At 39.9% G+C, this 24,021-nt stretch overlaps 2 protein-coding genes across 2 annotated transcripts in view; both read left to right on the top strand.

The window, feature by feature from the left end:
* Positions 1 to 69: 69 nt before the first annotated feature.
* On the top strand, positions 70 to 23,498 carry LOC133884116 (ribonuclease MRP protein subunit POP4-like). Its single transcript, XM_062323486.1, has 11 exons — positions 70 to 170; positions 15,845 to 16,148; positions 16,817 to 17,006; positions 17,084 to 17,134; positions 17,495 to 17,568; positions 17,662 to 17,924; positions 18,101 to 18,169; positions 21,144 to 21,200; positions 21,531 to 21,589; positions 21,688 to 21,789; positions 23,240 to 23,498. The coding sequence occupies exons 1-11, from the start codon at positions 70 to 72 to the stop codon at positions 23,383 to 23,385; spliced, it is 1,416 nt and encodes a 471-aa protein (XP_062179470.1). The 3' UTR covers positions 23,386 to 23,498.
* The window catches only part of LOC133884482 (ribonuclease MRP protein subunit POP4-like), a 33,369-nt gene continuing 25,162 nt past the window's right edge, over positions 15,815 to 24,021 (top strand). The window contains exon 1 of the mRNA XM_062323913.1: positions 15,815 to 16,148. The gene's annotated coding sequence lies outside the window, so the exon portion shown is untranslated. The remainder of the gene's footprint in view (positions 16,149 to 24,021) is intronic.

Here is a 24,021-nt window from a genome sequence, read left to right as displayed (position 1 = left end):
CCCTTTTCCCCTGGAACGAGTCCCTTTGGGCTCTGAGACACGCTGTTTTCATTCTTCATGTGCGGAGAAATGCAAACATGTTCAAAGATCAAGGAATCTGTCATTATCCCATCTGATATTCCTTTCAGCATTGTCACTCGATCCAGCCATCTCCACCTGCCAGGATTCAGGTAAACGTACCCCTGTACCTCTCAGCGGTATCTCGCGGGTGATGAGGGGCTACCCCAAACCCTAGCAGAATGGCATACCACCCAGCCCTTGCTTGCTGTTGTTGCCGCCGCTTGCCCAGCGGCAACAATGATAGGAGGTGGCGACACCTAGCGGCAGTCGTGTTGGCTCTTTTTACTATGATCGAACAACCACGAAGAACACAAACACACAAAAGAACGACGATATTTTTTCTCAACACACGCTACTATTTTATTTCTCATACACGCACACGTTACAACTCATGAACACGACTCTTTTCTCACGACACCTCTCTCTTTTCCGGGGCACATTATAGGGTACTCATCCCTTCATTATATATAGGCCAAATACTAGACTCCCATCCTACTCCGATGCAATCCTATTCCTACTAGAACTCTAATCCTACTCCAACTTTCTACTTTGATATGGACTCTTCTACATGCCAAAACTAAATCTACCATAAAACAAGATTAATTTCCAACACTCCCCCTTAATCTTGTTTTCTTCACACTCGATTCAGGATGACGAACACTTCTTCATCAGCCCGAATGCACTTGCACTTAGTTCAGGATGGCGAGCACACTCCTATCTGCCTCCTTGCACACTTGATTTATAATGATGAATACTGCTTCATCAACCTAGGATGGCGAGCACACCTCTTTCACCCTACACTTGTTTTAGGACGACGAACACTACTTCATCATCCGAAGATGGAGAGCACACCTCTTTCACCCTGCACTCACCACACACCACTTTGGACATGCATGGGCACTACATGCATGACCACACCTCGACACAAGATCACACGCTTCGCACTACATTACACCGAGGCAGGCCTCTACCAGCTCCCACAGGCTGCACACGTCTTGCTAGCATACTTGGCTGCACAAGAGCCCCCACAAGCCACAAGAGCCGCACAACATGCATGCAAGCCCATCGAGACCACGCTCCCAAACTAGCCACCAAGCAGCCTTGCCTGCTGCAAGACCTGTACCGTCTCCCACACAACAAGCCAAGTACAGAGTCTGGACCGGACACGCTTCCTGCCCCGTCCCGCGATTCCTCCAGTATAGCACTCCAACTTGGGCCCCACCAACCGATCCGGAACCCGGCGCCCGATCCCAAAACAGACACCAACGCCGCCAACCAAGTACGACTCCTGAACAGCAGCTGGTCACACAAACGTAACCGAGTTGAACTCTCGCACTCCAGTTCAACTCACAGCGCGACCGCATAGATGCCGATGAATCGAGTCCGAGTCGCCGAATCACCCACGCCATCAACTCCCATGTCGATCTCCACCTATGCATAAGTCGTGCCTGGCCTCGCGAGCCGCACCACGCAGCTACGCCGCGCTCACGCCGCACACCCGCGACGTAGCACCGGCCTTCGAATCTCATCAGCTTCTACATCTTGACAGGCTCTGATACCAATTGTTGGCTTTTTTCAGTATAGATGTCGCTGAATCAAGTCCGAGTCGCCGAATCACCCACGCCATCAACTCCCCTGTCGATCTCCACCTACGCATAAGTCGTGCCTGGCCTCGCGAGCCGCACCACGCAGCTACGTCGCGCTCATGCCGCACACCCGCGACGTAGCACCGGCCTCCGAATCTCATCAGCTTCTACATCTTGACAGGCTCTGATACCAATTGTTACCTTTTTTCACCAGGATCGAACAACCACGAAAAACATAAACACACAAAAGAACAACGAGATTTTTTCTCAACACACGCTGCTATTTTATTTCTTACACACGCACACGTTACAACTCACGAACACGACTCTTTTCTCACGGCACCTCTCTCTTCTCCGGGGCACATTATAGGGTACCCCCTCCCTTCATTATATAGGGGTCAAATACTAGACTCCTAATCCTACTCCGATGCAATCCTATTCCTACTAGGACTCTAATCCTATTCCAACTCTCTACTTTGACATGAACTCTCCTACATACCAAAACTAAACCTACCATAAAACAAGATTAATTTCCAACAAGTCATGCCGTCCACTCCTTTTTCCTCTCTCTTCCCCCTCTCCTCCATGTGCAGCCATCCCCTTTGGCGGCTTGATCCAGTGCTCCCCGTCTGGACCCGAGCTAACAACATTAGATTTAGCTATCCACAACGATGGCATAGCCTTGCACAGCACGATGGCCCAGACGCGCGTGGCGCGGACATCCGCAAGCGTGGGCGGCGTGTGTATGCACGTGCGTGGAGCACTGGCACTATAAAAAAAAGTTTTCAGAGGTGGGTGGTAACCTATTTTCACAGGCATTTAGCCATCCGCCTCTGGTCAAAGACATGCGAAAATGGACGATTTTCATAAGCGCAAAAGCTACCGCCAGTGGAAACCTATTACAGAAACGGTTCACTTAAGGAGCCGTATGTGGTAATAGGTTTCCACAGGCGGTTCCTTAAGCGGACCGCCTCTGGTAATCGGTTTCCGAATCAACATTTTTTGGCCCGAAAAAATCAATTTTTTTGCCTGACCAAGCACCCCCTCCCCCCACAGCTACGTCGTCGCAAGTCACGAGTCACACGATTTTTCATGCAAAATACACGCACATGCGGTTCGTGGCACTTGACCTCGGGAACTCTCAGCTCATGTGATACGTCCTTATCATCCCACTACATAAGTACTAGTAATACTAATAGCATATGCAATTTTTTTTATCTCTCCTATCTGAAACTTACAACGATAATTTGGATATCTAAATTACCTCAAATGAAAAAAAATTTGTTCAGAAAAATCTTCATAGGTTATTTATCATACGAGAGAACTAGCTTGCAACTTTATGTATTAATATGGAGTTAAATTTTAAGATGAAGCAAAATGTTGTACTCAACATACATTTAGCATTCTGTAATCATGTTTGGATCAAGCAGAGTTATTATCTTTTGACCTACTTCAGATGCTAAAGTAATACATATCACATTTAGGCTTAATGAAATTCATTACTTGAAGTCATGTATAAATATTTCACGTATTGTCATGTGTTCAAGTATACACATGTGTTGGTTTTTCTGATTTTCTTTGATTTTTGTTTCCTGTTTTTCTTTGGTTTGTTTAGTTTTTTCCTTTTTCCTTTTTCTGAATTTCTTTATTTATAAATTTTTAGACTATTTTTTTGAATACTCTTGAACAGTGCATTGTTTCCAATTTATAAGTAGTAGTGTAGTACACGCATGAATCTATGTTGGGCTGATGCAATCCATGCTGATCCAGGCACTTTCCAAATGAACCTTAGGAATCAAGGGATTAAACTCTCCTCATCTGAGGTGATTGGGTGGTGGGAGGGGATCAATTAAATCCCCTAGTGGTTTGATTCTCCCTTGGAACGTATTCCACAGCTGCCAAACAAAGCCTTAGGTGGCAGTGGAGTCATGTGGGCAGGCCGATTTTTTTAGGCTTTTTATCAGATGGGTGGGAAAGGAGAAGTGATGTTGTGGTGACGTACGAACCAACTTAAGCTTTATATAATAGAGATTAACATCTTGACATGGGTTGATCTACGAGTTGAGCCAAGCCAAGGCCCAGAAGAACTAGATATTGTGGCCATCCCGGTACTACCATCCTATTTCTCAAATTTAACCCTCTAAAAAAATCTCAAATGTGACTATTAACATCCTTTTCTAACTTTGGTTGGTAAAACAAAATGATCAAGAGTTTTATGAAAAAAGATATAGATTATGAAACGTTTACATAACACTTTGATGTGGACTTTACAAGACCTAAAAATGAAACACAAGTATGAAAGTAGATGTGGCGATGCTTTCGTTGAACTTTTAGGATTCGTAGATTCTGTTGAGTGCCGAACCCTAAAGCTGACCAAGTGCGCCGACACGAGGCACAATATTTTCGGCTCGGCCTGAGCACGGCACGACATGAAGCTTAACAGGCCAGGACAGCATGGCACAATAAGCCGGGCCATGTCTAGAGCCAAGGCCTTGGCACGACATCCCCGCATAGCACAACACGATTAGGCACGGCTCAGCACGGCACGACCGACCCTTTTGAAGCTATTAGGGCCACAGAGACGTGACTGGTCACACAGAGGAACATTTTACCTGTTTACTTGGCCCATTAACGAGTTAAATAGGTTGTGCCTGGCCCATTTAACACGTTTACCAGAAAATTCGATTTTTTTTACCATTCACACATCTAACCTTTTTTACCGTTTGGGCTCCAAAAAATTAGAGTTTTCTTTTTGTAAAATTCACAACTTTCACCTATAAATAGAGCATCATCCTACCCTCCCATTCCACACCAGCAATAATATTTGCTCTCTTAGTTCTTGAAAAATTGCAAAAATTTAACAAAATTAGTTTGAATTGTTGCAAAAAATTCAAAAAAAATCAATACTGTCATCCGACTATTTTGAAGAAATCTTGGTGATTTTTTTGCATCGATGTTCTTTCTTTCCTCCATTCTTTGTAATGTTATTATATCTCTTTTCTAACTTGAATGTACGATTTTTTTTAATTGCCATTCAACATTCATCATGGACAATGATCATCACGATACGTCCATCGATCATGATTTTTTTTTTCTTCAAGGACTCTCAAGGAATTATGGCCCCTTTGATAACAGTGTTGCAGATGCGGAAGAACACGACAATGAATCTCCAGCTACTACACCTCCATCGATAGGCTCCACAAGTGCACATACGTCAGCAAGCACCGGCTCCAAAAAATTAAGAGTCACTACGTCCGAAGTTTGTCAAGACTTTGAAATGATCTACAGAGATGAAGACGGGGTAAGTGACATGTATACTAGGTGTTATATTTGCAAAATTGAATTATTTGTAAAATCCTCAGGTGGAACGGGACACTTGAAGAGGCACACTGCAACTTGCAATCAAAAGAGTGGAGCAGCCATGAAACAGATGATGCGGCAGCACAACCCCAATGGCTCTGTTCATCATTGGGAGTATGACTCCGTCAATGCTCCAAAAGTGCTTTGCCTCTTTATTGTAAGGGCGGATCTACCACTTAACATTGGTGAGTCTGCTGCATTTGAAGATTATATTTAGCAAGCTCATAATTCTAGGTTCACGTATATTACTAGACAGACAACTACTAGGGATATAGTAAACATTATAATGTGTGTTATAGCAAGTTTAAAAAAATATTGCAAACATGTATATTTTCAGTTGCTTTGACATCAAACATATGTACATGTATGGCTAGAGAAGATTATCTTAGTATGGTTGCTCATTTTGTTAATAATGATTGTGAACTAGAAAAGAGAACAATATGTTTTCGATTAATTGACAACACGCAAATCGGTAAAAATACCGCTGAAAAAATATTTCAAGTAGGTGAAGACTTTAGGCTCACAAATAAAATATTTTCTATCACTTTATATAATGCAGGGAAAAATGCAAAACCCCTCCTAAAAGTCACTTGAATTTTAACTTTCCTCCCTATAAGTTATTTTGTTGCAAAAAACCCTTCAAAGGTTCTGCTTTATTGCAAACCCCCAACCCTAAAATTCAAAAAAAAAATCACAAATTTTTCTTTAAAAAAACTAGAGACAATTCTAAGACCTTATGTGATTTTTTTTCTTCAAAAATAATATCATTTGCATCATATTTCATGGAGAGGAAGTTTGAAAAAAATAAAAACGTGCAACTCATTTATTAATTTGAGTTAAATGCATAGTTAATTATTTAGTAATCCAAAAATCATGAAACCAATTTGTTTAGTCTTCTTACATGATCCTCTATCTTCTAAAAATACACGAAATCTTGAAATAGCTATTGTAACATGTTGAATTGAGTAAATGTTTTCCAGATAGATTAATTCATAACTAATCCATAACACCCCCAAAATTAGTGAAACCACATTTATTAGTTTAATTAAATAATTATTTGTGTAGAAAAAATAATGGTAGATATGACAAAGTTAAAATAACATGAGTTAATAAATGAGCTGTATATTTTTCTTTTTTTTTACAAATTTCCTCAACATGAAATATGACGCAAAGGATATTATTTTTGAAAAAAAATCAAAGAATGTGTTATAATTATCTCTGGTTTTTTTTAGAATTTTTTGTGATTTTTTTTTGAATTGGAGGGGGGGGGGAGGTTGCAACGGAGCCAAACTTTTGTGTGGTTTTTTTTTTTTTTTGCAACAAATCAACTTCTGGGGAAAAAGTCAAAATCCAAGTTACTTTAGCGGGGTTGCATTTTTTCCAACAATGCAGGTGCAAACTTTAGAGCAATGGATATTTTTACTCTGCTCTTTAGTACATATGCTAAATTTTTCTTGTTATATCAACGTTGTGCTTGTCATATTATCATTGTTATAGTAAAATCTGATTTAAAGAGCTTGGCGTCATACCTAGAGGATTTTTCATACTGCAATAACTTTTGTGAACTACTTTAACTAACGAATTGCAGTACATAAGCAGTACTTGTTGCAATGGGTAAGCGTCCACGTAAGTTTGTTGCGGATATAACGGTAAGATGGAACTCTATTTTCTTGATGCTAAAAAATATTGTACCATATAAGAGCACAATTGGTGTATTTATTCATACACGCTGTCATGAGCTTGGGGTCAAACTTTACTCACGGAAGGGTATTGGTATGTTGCCTAAAAGATACTAGAGTTTCTAGAATTTTTTTTATGATTCAACTATTAGTTTATCACGAGTTTATTATCCAACATCTTGTTTAATAGTACATAATATCGTTAGAATTGCTACTTATTTAAACAACTTTGAAAATAACAGTCTCCTAAGAGATTGTGTAGTTTCTATGAAATCTAAAATTTTAAAATATTGGAAAGAAATTCCTTTGTTGTACGCCTTTGCTTTATATTAGATCCTAGAGCTAAAATCGCAGGTTTCTATAAAGTTCTCCAAATTTTAGGTGATACTCTTTGTTAGGATTATTCTACTTATCATGCTAATGTTCGTGCTCAGTTATTCGATGTTTATGGTAAATATGAAACAAAGTATGCTGGAGTTCACTTACAATGACCTCCACTAAAACAAGAAGAAGACATCATGGGGAAAAAAGGGTGGATGTGGTTCTTTATCAAGAAGTTCAAACTCTTCGTCACGATCGTCTACGAGCGCCGGAATTCTAACATTAGGAGTGGAGCTAACATACATCATCAATAGCGACAAAATGAGCCATGAAGAAGACAATTTCAACATACTGCAATGGTGGCATGAGCACAAGTCGACATATCCAGTGCTTTTACTGTTAACACGAGATTTGTTAACGGTCCGTATCTAGTGTTTCTTCGGAGGCTGTCATTAGTCTTACTAAAAGGATAATCGAAAAAAGAAGTGAGATAGTGAAAATACTCACCATTGTAAAAAAACTAGGAACAAACTGAAGCGCGAATGTAACATACTACAAAGAACAATGACCTTAAAGCTTCATTCAAAAATTTGTATCTAGATGTTGATGGGAATATGTAATTTTCTGAGGTAGGTTGTACTCTTTTTCCCTTAGCTACCAAGGTTTTTAATGAGGCAACTTACCAATAAAGCTCATTTCTAAAATTAATTATGTGTCCATATTATTTTTGATTTTTTGTGATTTTTTTTGAAAATGACCCACCGCCCATTTAGCCTATAAATAGCCACCAGCCCACCACAACACCACCCACAAAACCACTCACTACAATACATATCTAATTCTCTATCTTGCTATCTCTCTTTTGCTACTTCCTAGCCATTTCAATAAGTCAATTCCATTAATGGATCAGGACATCGAAGACCCACGGGCATGATCATCAATATGATAACATTTTGAAAAGATCTACAGAGAAATCAACGGGGAAGAGGTAAGATTTGCTAAGTGTAATATATACAATAATGAAATATGTGCAATGTCTACAAGTGAAATGGGACACTTAATGAAGCATATTATATGTTGCAAGAAAAAATTTGGAGTTTTTAATGAAATCGTGTAATTTTTAGAGCATAGGTTGAGCTCTTTTTTCCTTTTATTAAAAAAGTTTTTAGCGAGACAACCAATTAATAAAGCTCATTTTATCTATTTTCATATTTTTCTTGATTTTTTAACATGTGACCATCCCCGCAAAGAGGAACTTCCGCCATGGCGCGTCCACGAGGCACGACGAGCCCAGCGCGTCGAAGGCCGCGGGCAGGATGCGCACCAGCCCCATGGCGAGGATGACGCCTCCGCGAAGGCCTTGACAACGAGGAGAGGTCGGTGTCCGTAAGTGGCGGATCCAGAGCAAATATTTAGAGGGGGCTCAATTTCTTTTTCTTTCTCTCTCCTCTTATTTTTTTTTCTCTTCTTTTTCCTCCTCTTTCTACTCTTATTCTCTTCTTCTCCCTCTTTTATATCTAACAATAATAGGAGGGGTTTGGAGGACTCTCAAGTGTGCTCAGAGGGTATGTGGGCTCAAGCCCCAGCTCCCTCGGTGGATCCGCATGTGCTGTTGTCCGCATAGGCCATATACGCAGGCTGAGTAGAAACAGACTGAGTGAAGTCATATTTGTTGTAAAGAAGAGTGTTTAGTTGTTTGTATTTGTCTGAACAGTCTGAACTGAGTTTTTATTTGAGGTCACATGATCGGATGCAAGAGCTGATATTGTGACCCTCACAATAAGCATACCATGACAGGATATAATAAATAGCAAGTAATTAAAAATAAGTTACAAGTTTTTAGGTAATTCAAACTTTACAACAAAATATATGATTCGAGCATATGTAGAGTAATTACGCAGCGGAAAGTACACAACTACAAAAGATAGGTAGCGCCGGTTGCCCTAAGGCGCCACCCAAATATCCACATACAAGTAGTAGGCACTACTCCTGTTCGTCGCCAACATTGGCGAATGTAAAGTAGCCAAATACAAGTTATTGCTCACTTGGAAAGCAAAATAAACACGTGAGTACGAAGATATTTGTAAGACTTAATCCATAGTGAGCACTTATAAATAGCCCAACTCCAAAAAGAATGCATTTTGGGGTAAAATAGCAAGGACATGACCACAAAGGGTTAAATGACATTTACCATGTGAAAGTGATTTAGACTCAAGTGTAAGCACTTACACCTAACTTAACATCCTTGTATCATGAGATCATCAATATAACATAGTTGTACTTGAACCGTAGCAACTCATCATCAACATCACCATCCACTAACCATCATACCACAATAACATCCTAATATCGAATCTCTACGATTGATGCGGATGGACAATAACTTGCTCATGACCGAGAGCGCGACAATTCAAATTGATCTTACACCCTGCAGGGGGCACCTCTTTACCCAGACATGAGGACCATTTAGCTTGTGCCACCTGTTAAAGTGCACACAAGGAGATACTTGTGACAACCTTTCCAAATTGAGTCCCGACCGTTTGAACATGCACCTATAGATGCGGAGGTCCACTATGGCTACTCCCAGAGCACTCCAATTACGCCTAAAAGTGTGAAGGTCACTAGAACTACTCATCAAACAAACTAGATCTCTACAAACCTATTATACCCACACCACCTTTACGATATTACCTCTAAAAGTCCATTATACCCACGGCACCATAGGCCCACAAGCCAAAAGATCACAAATTCAAAAGGTATTCGGCTTATCTACCATTGTATCGACATGTGGTTAGTACGAAAAATGCTAAGCCAATGGCAACAACGGATGGTGCTTAATCGACTTAAGCGGGTCTAAAGCATATGAGACTCTCTTCTCAAGCCATCCCTATTGTCCGCTCAAATCTCGTCTCATCCTCACTGACTCACACATCCCATCATCATTTTTGTGCAACAGAAGTAAGCCCTAAACTCGCAAACGATGGCCGAACCACCGCTCAAATTCTATCAATGACCTAAGCCTTGCTAAGCATAACGTGTTCATTTTAGGTTAAACCATTCAAAGCTATACCCAGGGTTACAAAGCATCAAGGGATAACAATACTAAGGAAAGATAATGCAACAAATAGGATCTACTCCCAAAACTAACGTACAACTTATTGACAATGCAATATACATAAAGCATAATTTATCACTTGACAATATAGGATCCAAAATAATGGGGGTGAAAGTGCTTAGATGCTTGTCTTGTGGTTCAGCTTGATCACAAATAGCAAAAGAAGCAACCTTCGGATCGTCATCGATCACGTCCACGTTAACCTCCTTCCCTTTGTTCACTAAAGAGAATGCATGCAATGATGAGTATGAGAGAGATACGAGGATGTGCTACATGTTGTATAAAAGTAAATAATGCATCACAAGGTCAAACTAAGAGCATAAGACATACAAAGGAACAAAGAAGACTTACGAATTAAACTACGGTGGAAGTTGACAGCAATCCAGATAGTCCTGGTCAGGCCGGAGTATCCGGGTTCGGCCCCTTCGGGTGAGGCCGGAGCCTCCGGGTTCGGCCCCTTCGGGTGAGGCCGGAGCCTCCGGGTCAACCTCCGGTCTGGTTTTCGGTTAACTCCTAACTCAATGCAATCTGGACTATCCAGGCTGGGCCGGATACTCTAGGTTAGCCAGACTATCCGGGTTATACTTCAAGAGAGGCTCTCGGTTAAATTTAAACTAAATTACCTGGAGTCTCCGGGTGGACCCAGATACTTTGGATGCTGGCAGACTAGATTCTTGCGGTCGATTTAATCGTGCATGTTAAATCTATTCCACCTAAACATGGATAATAACTAGTACAAGGGTTCTAAACTCAAAACACACCCTAAATCCTAACGATTTTTTAGAACAAATCAATGGGTGTTCACTGGGCCACCCGGAGTGTCCAGGTTTGGACAGAGAGCATTTTCTAAGGGAGAACTTGGGCCGAAAAGCTTTGCGAGCCTCACCGATCAAAAGGGAATCATGTATGAGATAGTTCATAGAACCTATAACTCATTTACCACCCTACCAACACGATTTCTAAACTATTCTCATGCAAAACCCTCTAATTCATTCCAAAGCTCAAGAACACACGTTGCTTCGCCAATCCCTCAAATGCAACCCTCAAAACTAACTAAATCTGAGCTACAACGTGCAATACTATCATGGAAACCCTTGTGTACTTATCCAAGATCCTCTGCCCATGTTGGTGGCCTTGGGTTAAGGGAGAATCAGAGGGATTAGCTTGGAGAAGAGAGGAACAATGTGCTGCAAATTTCAGAAAACAAGGGTGATGAAAATGGAATGCCAAACCTCAAAAACTTCCTGCATGTAAGAATGAAATGGATGGATGTGAAGCTAGAAAGGTGGGGATTTCAGGGGTATAACATGCACACCTTGATTTCTTGTTCTTGAGTGGGATTTTTTAGGAGAAAAAATGAGAGTGTGAGCTTGAGAGAGGGAGTGAGCAGCTGCTGCCTTTGCTTTGGCCAGTTGGAGAGAGCAAGGAGAGTGAGTGGGAGAGAGGGAGAAAGGGTGGGCGCCCAGGGGAAAGAGAGAGGTGTGGGGTCGGTCGTGGGTCCCATATGTTAGAGAGGAAAACTGAAAACTGCTGCTAACTAGTTGTAAACACTTGTGCAGTGATTACAATCTCTAAGCAGGATTTAACTCACGAAAATCTTAATGTTGATTTCTTTTTAAATACAAAGCAATTATAACCCACCATATGGATTACAAACAAACCAAAATGCCTAACCAATAACATGACGATCATGATGCTAAATGATATGTTTATGCTTAATGGCATGATTAAGATTTTGGGATGTGTCAGGTGTCCCGAAAAATAGTTTTTGTAGTAGTGTGGTGCTCCTTTTGAGGGCTAGTGGCCGCATTGGCACTTTTGCTGCTCCTCTGGGTCAACAACGATGCCACCACCATCTAGCAGACCTCTCCTTCCCCTTCTTGGAGATGTTGCCGAGTTGTGCTTGTTTTCCCTAACTCTCGGTGGGTTCTTCGGGAGACATTGTCTCGGAGTTTACTGCCCCGTGTTGGATATCAGTCGGCACTAGTCAGATTGGCGACAACGATGACACCATCCGGTGAAGTAAGAGCTTCTGTCTAGCGATAGTGTTGGATCGACGACTTTGGGTCTATGGGCCCCGCAGTGGTGAGCTGTGTGGGACGTGTGTTGTAGCTGGAGGTCAACATCTTTCCTTGGTTGTTTAGTATCTGTTGATCGCTTGGCGGTGGTCCGAAAGGGAATGCATTGACGAGGCTTTTGTCTCTTTGAAGCTATGCTCCATGATGGTTTACGGCAGACGGCCATGCTAAGATGAAGTCAGAGCTGATGTATCGTGGGTGTGCGACTAAATGTGGCAACGGTGACACGAAGGGGGCTCATTTGACGAGGACCGCACGTGCGGGGAGAAGCAATATCGGGGCAAAAGCTGAGGTCTGTCGTGGTGAAGTCAGAACTGTTTTGTCGCTGCTGCGACGAGCTTGACAATAATGACATGTGATAGGCTTCATATTTTGTAGCATGTTGGCGATGTGTTTCTTATGGTGTGTATTGTTGTTTTGGCTAATCAGTTCTAGTGAAATGATATTATGGTAGATAGTATTTTGTTTTAGCTCTGTTGTCCCAGTGAGCCCTGCTCCTCTGTGGTCTCCTAGTACTTTTCTTCTCTTCCTGTTGCTTTGGTTTGTATTGTTCAGTACTTTTGGTGTCTTGTTTTTTTCTAATATATACCATCCACTTTATATATTCTTTAAAAACAAAAGGTCAACGGCCTGGCGCCCAAACCAATCATCTGCCCGATTGGGTGTCTGATTAGTGCTCTGCTCCATCAGGCATGCCTCCTCCGTGATCTGGGGTCAAACCAAGTATGGAAAATGTCGTTGAGATGTGATGTCGACACTGTTAGGGCAGAACGCGACATGATTGACCGTGATTCAGCAGCAAACCTCAGTCTTGGTTTTCTCAGGGATTGTTCATCCCTAACTAAGATCGAGGACAGTTCATCGTCTGCTCGACTGGGGAGGGCTATGCGTTACAATAAAAATAAAAATATTAAATATGATAATATTTAAGTGTAAATTTAAGATATAAAAATATAGATATGATATAGGAGTATTGTCAAACGAATATATTATGAGTGATAATATTGTTTGATTTCAAATAAGATCTGAAAAATAAGAGTAGATTATTCACTAATTTCTCTCTTATTTTTTTATATATTTTTATTAGTAAAATGAGTCTTATATTTGTAGCCGCTAATGAGATGAGAAGACTATATAATGAGGATAGATAACGAGAGTGAGTAAATTATTTAAATTTGAAAGGTTTTATTAGATGAGAAGATAGTGAGAGAAAATGTGACACGGGAATGTGATTTTAAGTGTTTTCTGTTTGAGGTGCAGTTGTCGGCTAGTGGCCCATCGTGAGTACACCTGTTGTTAGTTGTACAGCCTGACCGTGCCTAGAAAAGCCCAGCTTGCAGTTGGGCTCGAAGATTAAAAGACCTCTTAAGCAGAGTTTTTTTTATATATTTTCTAACATAAAAAATTATTTAAATATATCTCGAATTAACAAATTTATAAAAATAGACGCCTATCATACTCTCGTAAAGCGGTTAGACCCTACCGCCAGCTGTAAGCAGTCTCAGTAATCTAACCCGTGGTGAACAGTTCTCTGAAGTTCGATTTCCTTTTTATCTTTTGTGTTCAAAACAGTGATATTCTGTTACTCCAAAAATTCTAAAAATTTTTTGTATGTGTTCTATAATTCATGTGCAACCCATTTTAATTGAATTCACTAAAAAATCCTATGTAGAATTTAAAATAAAATTCTCCAAAAAGACTACTTTTATAACTTCTAGCAATTGTTAGGGCCTCAAATAAATTTCTAAAAATCTGGTAAAATTCACTAATATTCTTATTATGTGATGTAATAATTTCTAAAATTATTTTAAGCCCTAGATTATATGGTAAAAAAGTAGATTCCTTTGTAATGCACAATTTATATGTATTTTTATAATTTCATGTGATATTCTCCTTTTAACTTAATTTGAATTCAAACATATATAAAATTAGTGCTAATTTTTGTTTAGAAATTATAACATCATATAAGAAGAATATTAGTGAATTTTAACATTTTTTTAGAGATTTATTTGAGGCCCTAACAATTGATAGAAGTTATAAAAGTAATTTTTTTTAGAATTTTAGTTTAAATGCTACACAGGATTTTTGGGTGAATTCAATTAAAATGGGTTGTACATAGATTATGTAACACGTATAAAAAATTCTAGGATTTTTAGAGCAACAAAACATCACTGTTTTGAACATAGAAGCTAGGAGGGGACATTGAACTTTGTGGGTTACTGTTCAAGCACGGGGCTGTAATGCGTCTATTTTTTAAAAATCTTTTCATCTAGGATATATTTAAATAATTTTTTATGCTAGAAAATATAAAAATAAAAAACTCTATAAAAGCGCCTCTTCATTTCTTACTACTCCAGTCCAATTTATGAGTGCGACATAGGCCAGCCCAACCTAACTCCTTGCAAATGTCACTCCGTACCAGGGTTTAAAAATCATTATAAATCACTCGGTATTTGTGAATATCGACCAATTCGATTTGCACCGTACTTAGAAATTGACCAGTTTTCGAATTTTAATTAAAAATAAAAAATCATAATAAATTCTAAAAATACTAGAGAAAATTTTAAGACCTTATGTGATTAGTTTTTTCAAAAATAATATCCTTTGCATCATATTTAATGGAGAGGAAGTTTGAAAAAAAAATTTAATGGAGAGGAAGTTTGAAAAAAAAATGTTAAGATAGGCTGTATGAACATGATGATTAGCCCATCATGTTAACATGCAAATACATATTTTTTTATGTAGGACGTATATTAAGAGGATCTTTAAAATTATTTTCACTTCATTTAGAGTTTTATTAATTTCTCCATGATTTTTACAAAGTTCATAAGCATAAAGTGAGCATGTTAAGAAACAACAATGCAATTAATTTTTCATATCTACCATTATTTTTACTAAATAAAGCATAGTATAAGTAAACTAATACATATGGTTTCACTAATTTTGAAGGTGTGATGGGTTAGTTATGAAATAATCTATTTGCAACACATTTTCACTAATTTTGTATGTTAAAATAACTATTTCAGAGTTAATGTATTTTTAAAAGATATAGGATCATGTAAGAAGATTAACAAAATTGGTTTTATGAATTTTTGGATTAGCAAATAATTAACAATGTATTTAACTAGGTTTAGAATATATTTTCTAAGAGAATTTATTCAACTTTTTATGAGTATAAATACTTCTATTTTGTAGATCATGTTACAAGGAAACTAATAAAATTTGTTTTATTTGATTTGAAACTCAGATGAATTAGTTATTGATTTTATAAGGTTAAGCTATTTTTAGTTTTTTTTAACGTCTATAAAATTCAAGAAATGCGTTTGGCAAATCGAGAATTTTGACCGGTTTTTGACGAATTCATTCAAAATATGGAAAATTTGCTCAGTAAATTGAAGAATTCACTCGATTTTTTATTGAATTCGACCGGTTTTTCTAACTCTATTCGGTTGGTTTTTATCTTTGATTTACAAATTTGACGCATTAAATTTGTCTAAATTCTCACCGATTTTCGACTGAATTTTCCAGTTTTTATGAATTTTGGAAAATCGCTGTATCTCAGTTTTTGGTTTAGAATTTAGAGGTTCCGATTGTGGCAAACCGTTTTGTAAACTTGCTCCGCAATCGTCCTTCCCTGGTCCTTAGATCTGAGTTCTGCCCTTCTGTCGAACTCTCCCATTCGTCGCGCCGCCGCCGCCGCTTCGGCCTTGCTGTCCACGCTGCCCCTTCCGGCCTCGTCGTCGGCCGTCCGTGCCGCCTCCTCCGGCCTCGCCGTCCGCGTCGCCCCCTCCGACAAATCGCCAGGGAGGTCGCCTTCTGCAAGCGCCGCAACGGCCTCCTCAAGAAGGCGTACGAGCTCTCAATGCTCTGTGACGCCGAGGTCGCGCTCATCGTCTTCTCCAAATCTCCAGCCGCGGCCGCCTCTACGAGTACGCCCGCCCAACAACAGGTGATTTCTTTTTGTTTCTTGTCCAAATCGGAGCAAGTTTGGCCTGCTTTCATGTGGTGAGGTGAGCTGGATGTTTCGATAGATCTAGTACAGAGCTTGTTGTGTATAGTATGTGTACATGTCCTCAGCCTTTCATGTGTGTGATTGTGTGAGAGGGCTTCTTTGGCCTCGTGTAGTCGTGGTCCTGCTCTTTTCTTGCTGTATTTATGCTCTCTCCTTTCTCCCTCAACCCTCATGCATGTGTGTGATAGAGCTGTACTGCTGTTGAGAGGAAGGGGAGATGGAAGCTTTAGATCTCACACACCTAATGGTATGTAATATCGAAGTATAATGACTGTGTAGATTAGATCTAGCTGCAACTGCAAGTGGTGCTTTGCTAGCGTTGGTCCCTGCCGGTGCGGGGCATATTTTAACCCGATTAGTAATTCAGGTGTGGATCGGGTTTTGAATTTCGGATTTCATGGTGGGTTGGTTTTGACCGAAACCGCATCCGATCTGACCCGTTGCTATCCATAGTCCAGTTTGTAGTTCCAGCCCACCAAGTGCTCTCTCTCTCTCTCTCTCTCTCTCTCTCTCTCTCTCTCTCTCTGCGCTGCGGGAGGCGGCTGTTTTGTTGCCTTGGACGGGAGGGTTCCATCGAGGCGGGCGGCGGGCCGAGCGGTTCGTAGAGGGCACCGATCACCGGGCAGGGAGTGCGTAGCGGTGAGGCAAAAGCTAAGAAACTGCAAGATGAGCAGCTTAAGTGTCTAAAGAAGAACCATGTCAATACCCCTAAGCCCAAGTTTGATGCGCTAAGGAAAGGCAAAGCTCCCGAATTCACTCCTTGTCGAACATCTGCCCAGCCCACTTCGAACAAAGGTTTAATTTTGTCCATTATTCTTTCCATGCAATGATGCAAGGTTTTTCTGTCTCACCATTTTCTATCATACTCTCAGGTGTAGCATTTTCTAGTTCCCGTCGTCAGCAAAAACCTTCCACATCCTCAGGTAACTTCCCTCCCTTTCTCTCTGTGTGTGCACAAGTGTGGGTGTATGGCTGTGTAACGAATACTCTTTTTTTCCGAGTACGTGTTTGGGCACGTGTTTCATTAAGAAGAAGTTAGAGAACAAACGACCTTACAACGCACAACAGGGAATATCTGTTGGCCGTGGACTATTTAGGAGACTATGACAGACTTAACGAAAAAACGACAACAAGGACTAAGACTGCCCTTGCTACTGACAGAAATGCGACAACCGACTGTTTCTCAATGCTGCCTCTGCCTTGATTTGTTCGCTGAGCACCACAGCTTGCGATGACTACTGCCTGAACACACGGCTTGTAACAAATATTTTTTAACTTTGTAGGAGAAGAAAGCAACCCTGTATACGCTGAACTGTCATGTGCCATTCATGACAATTTGTTCCAGGATGGCATTTCGGTAACTATTCCCATGATATGGTTTGTTAATCTCAAATTTATCGTTATGTGATGAAACATCCTCTAATATTTTCTGTGGTGAATTTTGGTGTAGGAATTGGATAGCACAGAGGTTGTTCGCAGTGTTATATACGACATAATTCAGAAAGGTGGAGATGCTGGGAAAATTACCAAGGGAGCCAAAAAGTTGAAGCTTGAAAAAGGGATTCTTTTGGATAACTATGTTCAGAGGGGTCCTAGATTAGTGGATGCCCAGGCAAGATCTTTGTTGATTCACTCAAAGCGATCAAAAAGGCACATGTCACTGAAGCAACATAAGAAATGTGGTTCGTTTGATTTAGATGGTACATTTCACAAGTAAGTCTTATTAGGGAGTTGTGCATAGATTATGATCCCTTTTGGTTCCATTTCAGTGACATGAATGAAAATAAAACTGAGTTCCTTAAGAGTAACAGTTTATATCCTTGCTCAAATCTCCACATATACCTTATTGGAGTCCGCACAATTTTTACCTGCCATTCTTGATCCTGCAGGTTTGACCTCTATAAGCCAATGTATGAGATGTGGAAGGAGTATATCAGAGAGCTTACCAAAATAACCCCGTACAATTCCACATTATCCTTCTATCTGTTTTTTTCGAACCTCTTTTCTGTCTTTTTGTTCTTTACATCTTCCCAGGGAAAATAAAAGCACTGTGCGAAAATCTCAAACTTCAACAAATAAAAGGCACTCTGTCCAAATGTTCTGCTGCTATTGTTCTCTAAATCTTAACTCTCTGACTTAATTGGTTTTTTATTGAATTCAATAGTATTAGGTTAAATTTTACAATTTCAATGGATTTTAAATGCACGATTTGTTCTGTGACATATAGTTAGAACTATGCTAATGTTTTCAAACTTTATACACCAATGTGCACTCTATAATGTTACCAATGTTGAGCCCACTCAAAGGCCTTAACAACTCCTTGAACAGAAACGTATTGACTGTAGGAACTAAAGTCACCAATTCATTTGGTATCATTAAACACAATCGAGTGAGAGATTAATGATTACACTAAGCATTTTTACGAAAGGTTAACAAATTTGAAGGGTTGAACAGTTAGAAATCAAGAAGTGCAATAATGAGCCTGAGGGCCAAAACAAGCACAATCAGAGTAAGGGATCAACTCAGTCTTTTAGAAAACTTGGGCCTTTTTTGGATAATGGAATTGAATTATCCCAGCCTTTGCATCATAAGATGCACATAGCCATTAATTATTGCAACATCCAATACATAAACTGACACACCACCAAAGAACCACTTGACATTGGCGTATGAATACATGGAAACAAAAACCTCAAGCACAAATTCTATTTCTAAACTTTCATCCATGTTTGGCTAAAATTTCCATGACCATAGTCGTCAATAAACGACATCTTGCCTTTAGGTGGTGTCTTTCTCCCTTCTTCTGCAACAAAGACCAGAAGTGTATCCAATGGGTGCCCCTGAAAATAATTTGCATAGGAGAGTGAACTATTGCTTTATCAAAAACCACATCATTGCGACTTAACCATATCGCCCAACACATGGCACTTGCCCCAACCAAGATTTGATTCCCAAGTTTTGGATTAACCCCCTTGTAGCCAAGTTCCAAATAAATTTGAATACCATAAGTAACATGAATTATTCGCCAAAAAAGTCTAGCATAGTTGCAATAAAAAAGGAGGTGTTGTATAGTCTCATTACAACTACAAAAACCACACTTTAAAACACTTTGGTCTTTAGGGGGAGCTTGAGTTTCCAAATGTAGCGGTTGGTATGAATCACCCTATTGTAAATCAATGCTCTATACATAGACTTGACAGAAAACTAACCATTCTGATGTAAAGAGCATCTAAAGGTGTCTCATTCATCACTAAGTTGGACATTCATGACCTTCACCACCACTTCATGCCATGCCTCCAACTTATTCCCCACAAGTGCTCTTTGAAAATAAACATTAAGAGGTTCAACGCCTACCATAGTCTCTACCGTTGTATTTTTATTCATAACAATATTATAAAGGATAGGGTATTGCTCTTTAAGCGGTCTATGCCCAAGCCAAATATCTTCCCAGAATCTAATCTGAGTACCATTTTGCAAGTGAAAAGAACCTAAATTCAAGAATTTCTATTTGACCTTCATAACGCCAGACCAGAAATGAGAATCACCAGGTTTCTTTTCCACTCGAGCTATTGCTTTTGTTCTCAGATATTTATTTCAAAGAAGGCTTTGCCAAACCCCTTCCTCATTTATATTAGCATAAATAACCATTTACTGAATAAACACTTATTTTGCACGTCCAGATCCAGTATGCCTAAACCACCTTGATCCTTAGGTGTGCAAAGAATGCTCCATTTAGACAGTCTATATTTCTTTTTATGATCATCATTTGGCCAAAAAAACCTAGACCTGTAATAGTCCAATTTTTTAAGAATGCCCCTAGGAACCTAAAAAAAGACAATATGAACAGAGCTATGTTGCTAAGAACTGAGTTCATCAGAACAAGCCTTCCTCCAATAGAAAGATGCTTACCTTTCCAACAACTTAGCTTTTTTTGAAACCGTTACTCTACCTCCTTCCAATTTTTATTACTTATCTTCCTATGATGCATAGGGATTCTTAGATATCTAAAGGGGAGGTTGCTCATATCACAACCAAAATATGTGAAAAATTGCTCTCGAAGTTTATGGCATCACCATAACAAAACATCTCACTCTTATGGAAATTTATCTTTAGGCCTGACAGTTGCTCAAATGCACATAACAAGAGCTTCATATTCTTGACCTATTCCAAGTCATGATCCATAAAGAGTAGAGTGTCATCATCATACTGTAGAATCGAGATCCCATCATCTACCAAATGTGGCACAGCCCCTGTGATCTGTTCATACTCTTTTGCTCTTGCAATAAGAATTGCTAACATGTCGACCACTATATTAAATAGAATAGGAGGTAACGGATCTCCTTGCCTTAGACCTTTCTTTGTCTCGAAGTAATGACCAATATCATCATATTGTTGAGAACCCTTTCATTCTTAGAGTTTGTTGTAAAAAAGACCATTTCATTTTATCATAAGCTTTCTCAAAATCTAATTTCAATATAACGCCATTTAACTTTTTCTTATGCATCTCATGTATTGTTTCATACAAAATTATTACTCCCTCCACAATATACCGTCCTGGAAGGAAAGCTGTCTGAGTTGGTCTAGTTACTTTTTGAGCAACTAGTGTGATCCTATTTATGATAACTTTCGTGAAAATCTGAAGCTAACATTAAGTAAGCAAATGGGACGATACTGCTAAATTTGTTTTGCTTCTTTACACTTTGGCAACAAAGTAATAACCCCAAAATTGAGGTTGTAAAGAGGCAACTCCCCATTATGAAAAGTATCAAAAAGCAACATCAAATCACCCTTTATCACCTCCCAGAAAGTTTGATAAAACTCCGTTGGAAAGCCATCAGGGCTTGGTGCCTTATTGTGTTCCATTTGGAAAATTGCTTATTTCACCTCTTTTTCTGAGAATGTTTCAGTTAACATATCATTTTTCTGCATTAGAGACTTGGGGTACATCATCTCTGAGAGACTCAATGAAAGAAAATTGATTATTCTCAGGTGGACCAAATAAACCTTTATAGTACTTAGTAATGTACCTTTTCAAGTTTACATCGCCCTCAATTATACCTTCATCTTGTTCTAGCTGAAAGATACATGTTTTTCTATGTCTCCCATTTGCCACCAGCTGACAATATTTAGTATTGTCATCTCAAGCAACTGAGTTGTTTTAGATCGTTGGAACCACAAATTCCTCCTTTCTTAACAACTTAGCTAGCTTGTTTTTAAGGTAGTGAGAAAACTTGGGCCTAATCCTGTCATTATGCCTCCTGTCATTATGCCTTTTCTATGCCTCATATGATCTACTTATGTGCCCTGTTTTCTCCACAGGAAAAAGCAGTTGTCAGAAAACCTCCTTTCAGCCGATCTTCATGGGGCCCTTCTAATAGGTGAGTCATATACTTGAAGTAGTTGCATGTTGGTTTGTTCTATTTTTTCTAACTTTCTTTTAATCCTGTCATGTTTTATATGGCTTTGTGGCATCCAGTGGCAGAATGCAAAGCAGCTTCATATCAAGGTGTTAGTGGCATCATGATTCGGGATACTGCAGAAACTTTTGGAATCATATCAGAGGACAATCGCTTCCGAGGTACTTTCCTTTTTCTTCCTGATGCTATATTTTGAACTAGTTTAAGCTGTGTTTTATTTTGCATAACAAAATGGCTCGTAGAGTCACTTACCAGCTTTTGTTTTCTATTGCTAACTTCCATTGACTTAAATACTGCTAAATCATTCTTCTGTAGCTCTTCCTCCATAGGATACTTGTTGATTTGTCAAAGAAATAACATAAAAGTTACAATGTTAGAACATCTCCAAGAGGCTCTCTAATACTCACCCCTATATCCTCATATAGGGAGCCATACCTAAAAGATTCCCTTCCTAAATTTTGTTGTTCTCCAACAGTATATCTTGCCTTAATACTCTAATGGGCTGGCATTTGCCTTTGCACCTGGGTTGCAACCAGTCCAAGACAGCCCATTGGCCCATGTGCTGCCCTCCCAAATCCACAGCACCTCGCAACTCTATCACCAGTGAGACAGGAGCTCGTCCTCCTTGACAGGGAAGCTCGGCGCCAATGGCGACGATCCTACCAGCAAGAAGGGTCCTGCGATGGAGACAAATTCCCTGATCCCAAAAATTCAATCTTTTTCACCCAAGAAAGCTCCACGGGCTTGAATTAAGCACCACTACAATCAAAGGAAAGCAAAATTCACACCACCGCCCACCTCCCGGTTCCTAGAATCAATCGAGACACCAAACATCCACACCAAATCCATTGTTCCAATCAAACAAAACTCATGCTTCAGCACAGAATCTCCGAACTCCAGCTGGCAAGAACGGCGCAGAACCACCTTTGGCTCAGCTCAACCACCAAACCACCCAAAAGCGAACTCCGACACCTCATGGTCCGCCACGTCATGCCGCTCGACTCCACGGGCTTCTTCTTCTCGCTCCGCTGTCTCTTGCTTGAGTCTATGGATGCCGCCGCCGTGCTAGGGACCACACGCGACGCTGCCCTAGGGATGGGGAGCCCGCTCGAAGACCATGTGTTCGACCCCCGTGCGGCCCGAGGCTGTCAATCCCTCCCGCTGGCACTGAAGGTGACAGAGAAGGACGAGGGGTGGGCCCGGGGCAGTTGGGCATTTTTGGGAGCGAGGGGGCGCTCTCCACTTTTAGGTAGCGAGAGGGAAGATTTTGGGGGTGGGTAAATATTGGGGGTGGGATTAGGAAGCTGTTAGAGCTAGGATTTAGAGTGAAATTCTCTAAATTAACTATTGGGAGTGAGATTGGGAAGCTCTTGGAGTTGCTTTTACAATAGAGGTGTTCTGTGATGGAGCAGTATCTTTATTGTCCTGAATTTGAAAATTTCATGATCTAAAGTTCAAGCAGCCAGGATTTTTCATCTCGTTACTCAAACGCATGGAACATTGTAGTCAAATAATCCATCTAGCAGCTTCAGAGGCTGGTTGTTACTGATATTTCTTTCGTGAAGACATGCGACTGTACTGCAGACTTCCTGTCTAAGTAACTTAATCTAGAACCTGCAGCTGTACCAAAAGTTGGTTCAGTTTTCATCCTCCAAGCGGACTGCTGGAAGGTCACACTGATCGGGGGCAAACTCTCGCCCAAGGAGAAGTTGAAGGAGGACCAGCGTCAGCAGCGTGCGCAGTCACTGATCAGATAGTTTCCAATTTGTTGGCTGTTCTTTCAAAAAAATTGCCCCACAGGAGCATGTACAGTTATTTATTTATTTACTCTTATCACTGAAGCTTAATGGCAATTTATCACGCTTCCCCATTTCCTATTATTTACTAGTAGTTTGCGTTCGGTCCTTGTAATTTCTTGTGACTCGCCTTGCCACAATGGTGCATGAGTAATGCCTGGGTGAATATTCTCTATTCTGAAGACTTTTGGCAGTGCTACAAACAAGAATCAGATCTGATATATAGCAGCTGATTAGACCAAATTAAATCTGACGATAAGACCGCCTATTAGATCAGCTCTTTTTTTGTTGTGACTATTTCAGCTCAAATTTTCATGGCCAAGATCCAAATTTGCTGATATAAGAGCAACTCCAACCGGCTCGCAAACGGCTCTACCGTCAATTTTGCAGAGCCGGACCAAAAAACACTCCAACTGACTTACTATCGCTATAGCCAAATTTGCCTACCTGCTGTGAACAGTATTCAATAGCTCTAATTTCTTTTTCTATCTTCTCTATTTAAAACAGTAAAAAAAATTAAAAAAAAATCTTAATTTTTTTACGTGTTTCATAATCTATGTGCAATCTATTTTAATTGGATTTATCTAGAAGTCTATG

The sequence above is a fragment of the Phragmites australis genome, chromosome 11 (genome assembly GCF_958298935.1).
Source record: "Phragmites australis chromosome 11, lpPhrAust1.1, whole genome shotgun sequence".
Lineage (NCBI taxonomy): Eukaryota > Viridiplantae > Streptophyta > Magnoliopsida > Poales > Poaceae > Phragmites > Phragmites australis.
The sequence above is the reverse complement of the archived record's forward strand: the minus strand, read 5'-3'. Positions and strand labels throughout refer to the sequence as shown.